Source organism: Quercus suber, unplaced genomic scaffold (assembly GCF_002906115.3).
Source record: "Quercus suber isolate HL8 unplaced genomic scaffold, Cork oak 2.0 scaffold_259, whole genome shotgun sequence".
NCBI classification, from domain to species: Eukaryota; Viridiplantae; Streptophyta; class Magnoliopsida; order Fagales; family Fagaceae; genus Quercus; species Quercus suber.
The window spans coordinates 777,195-780,455 of NW_027069715.1; the positions used below are offsets into that span (position 1 = coordinate 777,195).

Below are 3,261 nucleotides of genomic sequence, written 5' to 3' on the forward strand. Positions count from 1 at the left end.
CCCAGCAATTTTAATCCTTGGTATCATCTTGTGTGTAGTTAGATATTTTTCTTTCTAGTTTTCTACATTCCTATCATTTGTGTTGGAAATTTTTTTCATGCCCATAATATTTTTAAAATTAAAGTGAAATTGCTATTTGAAGACTTTTTTTTGGCCATAATAAATTAATTTAAGAACTTCTGCCATTATAACAATTTCCCCTCACATGTAAGACACTGAGAATGTATAATTTTCTTGGGTTGGTGCCGATTGACGTAAGACTAGAAAATGGCCAAATGAAGATAGAATCAATTAGATTGAAGAGGTTCTTAACTTTGACATGCTCTTGGACTAGCTAGCGCAGAAAACGAGTTTTTCACAAATCCATATATAGGCAATATAATTTGATTAAGTATACATTTGGATAGGAATTATTTTCCTGCGTCTGGCATTTTTTTTTTTTTTTGATAAACGCGTTTTAGCTTTTAGGAGACAAAGTGCACTGTTCACGCATTGTTTACTAGATCAACAACCATTTTATTAAAAAAAAAATATTAAAAATGAGTTGCACGCTATTATTCACACATTTAAAAATTATTTTGTTACAGTATTTTCAGTTTTCAGCAAAATAAGCTGTATCCAAAGGGACCCTAAGTATATATCACTTTAATTAAAGAATAGAGCTTAATATGCTTTAGATCACAATGCTCTTTGGACGATGGTGAAACCTTAAGTATGTTCATACGTAAGTACCCCTACAAGTAGTTGTATTAAATTTGGTGAGAGATCTGTAGAAATGATGTAATTTTGTTTTTGCCAATGGTTTTATAGACTAATAATGGTAGGATTTGATCGACAGTGGATGAGGGATTTCAGGATTTGTGAGAATATTATGGAATCCTTCCATCGATTCTTCTATTTAGGGAATACTTTTTTTTTTGTTTGTTGAGAAGAGTCTATTTAGGGAATATGTACTTTAGGATTCGATCAATTGTGGATAAGATATTTGTGAAAATAAAAAGTTGTTCTACCAATAAATAAATAAATAAATATATATTTGAGTTCAATAACAGCATTATATAATGAAAATAATCTCTTTATTCGAAATAAACATTGAATTCATCCAGAAAAAACAAAGCATTTGATAAAATTAATTGAAGCCCAGAAATACATTTTTTATTTTGTTTTTTTATTTTTCCTGGATGAATGAGAATGCTATTGAATAAGAACAGCTACATAATAATAATAAGCCTACATTTCAGATACTTCGAAATCATCCATCCAGCACCTTTTAGATCCATCCATCAAACCTGGGCTCAACCTAAACATGAGAATGCAAAACTCCATTTGACTCAGAGCTCCATCTCCATCAAGATCACCTTCCATCAGCATTAAAACAATCTCTTCATCTCCCATGTCATTCAACCCCAGCAGAAAACTGTTCCTCTTCAAGCTCTCAAACGTGATGAGTCCCTTCTCGCAATCCATCAGCAAACGAAACCCGCTGCAGAGTTCCCCGATAAACCCTTCTGCACCCAACCTCGCAATCATGGATGGGAAGTAGTCCTCGAACTCAACCGAGTTGTCTAGTGCCAATTGTGCCATTCTTAGCTAGACTCGAACTTGTACGTGAATTTGTACGTGAGCAAAAAGGAAGAAAAGGAGTAGGATTGGAGTGATGGGTTGTAATGGTAACAAGGTTGTGAATAGGAGTGATGGAGAGTGAGGGAGTGAGAGGTGTATTATATAAGGTGAAGAAAGGAAAGAGATGGTGGCGTTCGTGGAAAAAGGGTAAGGGTTCTAAAAGCCAATGAAGGAAGGTACATAATATGAGGAGGATAAATGTTTATGGTTGTATTGGGGAGCTTCTTGCAGGCTTCATCGGAAGAAACCTGTTTTCTTTATCTTTGGTTCTAATGGAGCGCTTAGCTTCTCCTTCCTGGAAGTTGCATATATGTGTGGCTAGCTTCTATATACATGGCACATATAGCAACATGTGCTTGTGTTTTTGACCTTGTTGATATTAAGACATAAATTACTGCTTTAACATGTGATTATTATTCTCTTGATCATTATGTACTTCGAGCATACGGTTATTAGAAGACAAACCATTGCATTATGAAAGAGATAGGATTTAGCTTGCCACTATTTTTTTTTTCAGTCTTATTGTGTGGCATAAAGCTTAAAAATCACTCATGGTTGTGCAAATGAATAGTTAATTTTAGTTGGGTAGCATGAGCCTGTGTGGTCCAAATTTAATTACTTATAAGAACAAATCATTGCATTATGAAAGAGATAGTACTTAGCTTAGCCACTATTTTTTTTTTCAGTCTTATTGGGTGGCATGAAGCTTAAAAATCACTCATGGTTGTGCAAATGAATAGTTTAATTAGTTGGGTGGCATGAGTCTGTGTGGTCCAAATTTAATTACTTACAAGAAATAAGGAGAGAAAATGGTTGGTCCAAATTTATGACATGTTTGTGTGGGAAAAAAAAAATGTTATTTTTGCCTAGGCCAACTCAAATCCATATGACTTCTTGATATTGCTAAAACCTATAACCCAAACAAAATTTATAACCCAAACAATATTTTATTTTGTGCTTTGTAGATTTTGTTAAGGAGTGCTCTGAGGATATTCATAAGATTATTTTTAGTGCTCTATCAATGATTGTCTTCTTTTACTTATTTTAAAAAGGATAAAACTTATATATAGTATTTTAGGTATTGTTTTTTAAGTTCCTCCTTTTAAAATTCAGCCATGTAATTATTTAATTAAAAAAATATACGTTTGTCTTATGAGAAAAAAGTCACATAATAGAATTTTAAGAGGGGAATTTAAGGAACACCTTTTAAATACTGTACCTAAATTTTGCCCATTTAAAAAATAGAATCTAACTTTGTACAAATTTAAATTATACACAGTGTCATTTTGAATTTTATGTACACAAAAAAGTAATTCAAATATTCAAATATTCTTTGAACTTGGGACACTTGCTAACAAGAGTGTGTTTTATTTTATATGAATACATTTACACCTCAATTTGGACAACTTTGCTATTTAATTCAAGAAATTTCAAAAGCAGGAAAACCATTGCAATTGTTGGTGTGTTGGCGTTACGCCATAGATTCGTATGCCTGGTGTCCTTTCACGTACTTCATTGTCCTTCCAGTGCATGTCTCTTCTCACCTCTTCATGAATTTGAATTGTGTACCTGTGTGATGGAGCCGAGCTTGTTTCAATAATTGCCGCACTGATTAAAATTAGGGACCTCAAAGTCAAA

The 3,261-nt window shown here is 33.0% G+C and overlaps 1 protein-coding gene across 1 annotated transcript; it reads right to left on the reverse strand.

Annotated features, from left to right (window-relative positions):
- Positions 1-1,230: 1,230 nt before the first annotated feature.
- Positions 1,231-1,584, reverse strand: LOC112040654 (calcium-binding protein KRP1). Its single transcript, XM_024073539.2, has one exon. The coding sequence runs from the start codon at positions 1,582-1,584 to the stop codon at positions 1,231-1,233; it is 354 nt and encodes a 117-aa protein (XP_023929307.1).
- Positions 1,585-3,261: the final 1,677 nt, after the last annotated feature.

What these genes read in the sequence shown, in the direction of transcription:
- LOC112040654 (XM_024073539.2), bottom strand. Translation starts at nt 1,584, where the DNA reads ATGGCACAATTGGCACTAGACAACTCGGTTGAGTTCGAGGACTACTTC.